Source organism: Montipora foliosa, chromosome 3, assembly GCF_036669935.1.
Source record: "Montipora foliosa isolate CH-2021 chromosome 3, ASM3666993v2, whole genome shotgun sequence".
In the NCBI taxonomy this organism is placed as follows: domain Eukaryota; kingdom Metazoa; phylum Cnidaria; class Anthozoa; order Scleractinia; family Acroporidae; genus Montipora; species Montipora foliosa.
Window position 1 is genome coordinate 54168513 of NC_090871.1, and position 2500 is coordinate 54171012.

At 38.1% G+C, this 2500-nt stretch overlaps 1 protein-coding gene across 3 annotated transcripts in view; it reads right to left on the reverse strand.

The window, feature by feature from the left end:
• The window catches only part of LOC137997677 (uncharacterized), a 36686-nt gene that overhangs the window by 18126 nt on the left and 16060 nt on the right, over positions 1–2500 (reverse strand). For all 3 annotated transcript variants that reach the window (XM_068843812.1, XM_068843809.1, XM_068843811.1), the window contains 4 exons: positions 2400–2500; positions 1815–1889; positions 1074–1157; positions 909–968 (listed from right to left, as the gene is read on the reverse strand). The exon at positions 2400–2500 is cut by the window's right edge and continues 1155 nt beyond it. In XM_068843812.1, coding sequence (XP_068699913.1) covers positions 909–968; positions 1074–1157; positions 1815–1889; positions 2400–2500 — 320 coding nt within the window. The remainder of the gene's footprint in view (positions 1–908; positions 969–1073; positions 1158–1814; positions 1890–2399) is intronic.

The window sequence follows — 2500 nt, forward strand, 5'->3', positions numbered from 1 at the left end:
AGTGAAAGGAGTTTCAAACCATGTTATGACCATCCATGATCACTGTTGAAACCCTGTGACCCCTGTCATTTGGTGTGAGATGTTGCAAAGTTAATCTTGTGATGATAACTGGCACGTTGCTGTGCCAGGTTTTGCGGAAGGTGGTTCTTTCAAAATTCGTTGCATAAAGTTTTAACATCTTCTGATTGGCTAATCCACTAGTTGATTGTAGTCTCCATTTCACTGTTTGCTTTTCAGACAAAGTTGACATTGATGACCTCAGTGGTGCAGAAAATGAGTATAGTGAGAAGTCAGCTAATGCCATATTTCCTCACATAATACGGGTAAATGAAATCGAATGAAAGCTATTATCGGTACAAATTGGATCATGTCGTTATCGCTGCAGTATGGTACAGGTTTATTTATTATTGGATATATTCTTCATGTGGATATGATAAGATAAATGTATTGCCTTTTTGAATTTCACAGAGTGTTCAAGACATAAAGATGAACTCTTGCTGGATGAGCCTGAAACAAAAGAGGATTTGCAAGGGCACAAAGAAGCATCGTTTATTCCAGAAGAGTGTGAAACAGCAGAGCCAAATAACTTTAATTTGATTCTTTGAATTCAGGGAATTCCCATGGTGGCCCCCACATCCATCAGTGGTTATGATCAGCGTCTTCAAGTGTACAGAGCGTATAGGCATATGACGTCACAAGGGCCATATAAAGAAAACGCAGTCACGGTGATGTCTAGAAATGAATCCCCCGGGAATCGAACTCTTTTTCTTTTAACGGAAACATAAAGTAGGATCTTTTTTTCAGTTAAAGAAACCAAGGCACCTTATCACCTGAGTAAACAGGCTCTATTCGAGAACTGTCCTTCCAACAGCCGCTTTGTACTTGTAAAAGTCCTCATTATTCCTTACCAGATTTTCTCTTTAATTTTCTTTGTGCTTCTGATGGCATCTGAGGCTCGCAGGAAGCATCTGTCGAAATAAATGATGGCGAACAATACGTGAGTCGCTCAGAGTTAAGAAAAAAACAGGGTGAATTTGAATCCAACATGGTCAAATTGAAGTAAGTGATAGTACCTTCTGTTCGAAGAGAAGCCACAGAAGAAGATGGAAAGCTTTCACTTGTAAATAGGATCTGAGTTTGTTCCTTGGCAGAAACATCTATAACAATCACATACAACAAACCATACATGACTTTACAGTAAGTTGGCATTCGCATAAATGATAAACGGCATACACAATACGAGTTTATTTGAATCATAATCTCATTCGTTCTGGCTCAACAACTCTTATCAGCACATTAAGGGGAGGGGGAAACGTATAGAGAAGCTAATCTTTTATCACACAGACAAATGAGGGAATGACCATTTTATGGTAGTGTGTCACATTTCCCAACGAGTTTTGTCCAAGACTGTGGGTGGGAGGCAGAATTTAGTTTTAGCAGGCCTTAAAAACAGAAGATCATAGGAAAGATTCAGATACTCACTAGAAATAATCCAGAGATATACTAAGGTCGATAATTATATTTTTGGATATTGGAAAGGTTATCATAATTTAAACTCAGGGAATGCTCATGGTGGTCCTCATATCCATCAGTGGTTATCACTGTCTTCAAGTGTACTGAGCGTATATACAGGCATATGACGTCACAAAGGTCAAATAAGGAAGCGCTGAGACGTTGATGTCTAGAAACTTCCTTTCTACGCGAACACAACGAATCATCTTTTTTCCAGTCAAAGAAACCAAGGCACCTTTTCACGTGAGTAAATGGGCATTTTACAATAATTGTCTTTCCAGCCAGAGTCCTGACGATTTTACCTTTTCGGTCCTCATGGGATTTTCTCTTTAATTTGCCTTGTGCTTCTGATGACATCTGAGGATCGCAGGGAGCATCTGTTGAAATAAATTAAGGCGCACAACCCATGAATCGATCACAGATTAAAAAAAGAAAAAAAAGTAATGTTACACTTTCAGTTCGAGCTGACTATAGACCGTATTCATAAATGGCGGTCAAGAAATTACTCTTTTGTCTTTGTGCTAATCATCATAACTAGCCTCACTTTAGAACAAGAATTCTTTTGAATTTTGCTCGTGTTTACGAGGCTAGTTAAGATGATTAGCATAAAGACAAAACAATAATTACTTAGCCTCCATTTATGAATACGGTCTATCAAGATATGATACTGACTTCGACTGTATTAAGCCGGTTTTCTACTCAGCGTTATAAGGGTTCTGTCTTAGTGAATTACTTTTTAGCTGCCTTTTCCATGAAATTTTGAGTTATAAAGCTGCCCTTCACAGCTGCTGATGTCTACATGATCGAAAAGCGGTTAACCAACTTTCTAGATTTAGATTTGAAACGATTTTTATATAAAGAGTTTGAAATACATTGTTAATTCATACCATTAACTGAGTTGATCATCTTTTTGACAAGATCTTCGCACTGCTCAGACCAGCCATATTTTGTTCCATAGGAGTCACGCAAAACCTTAGCCTCATAAAGC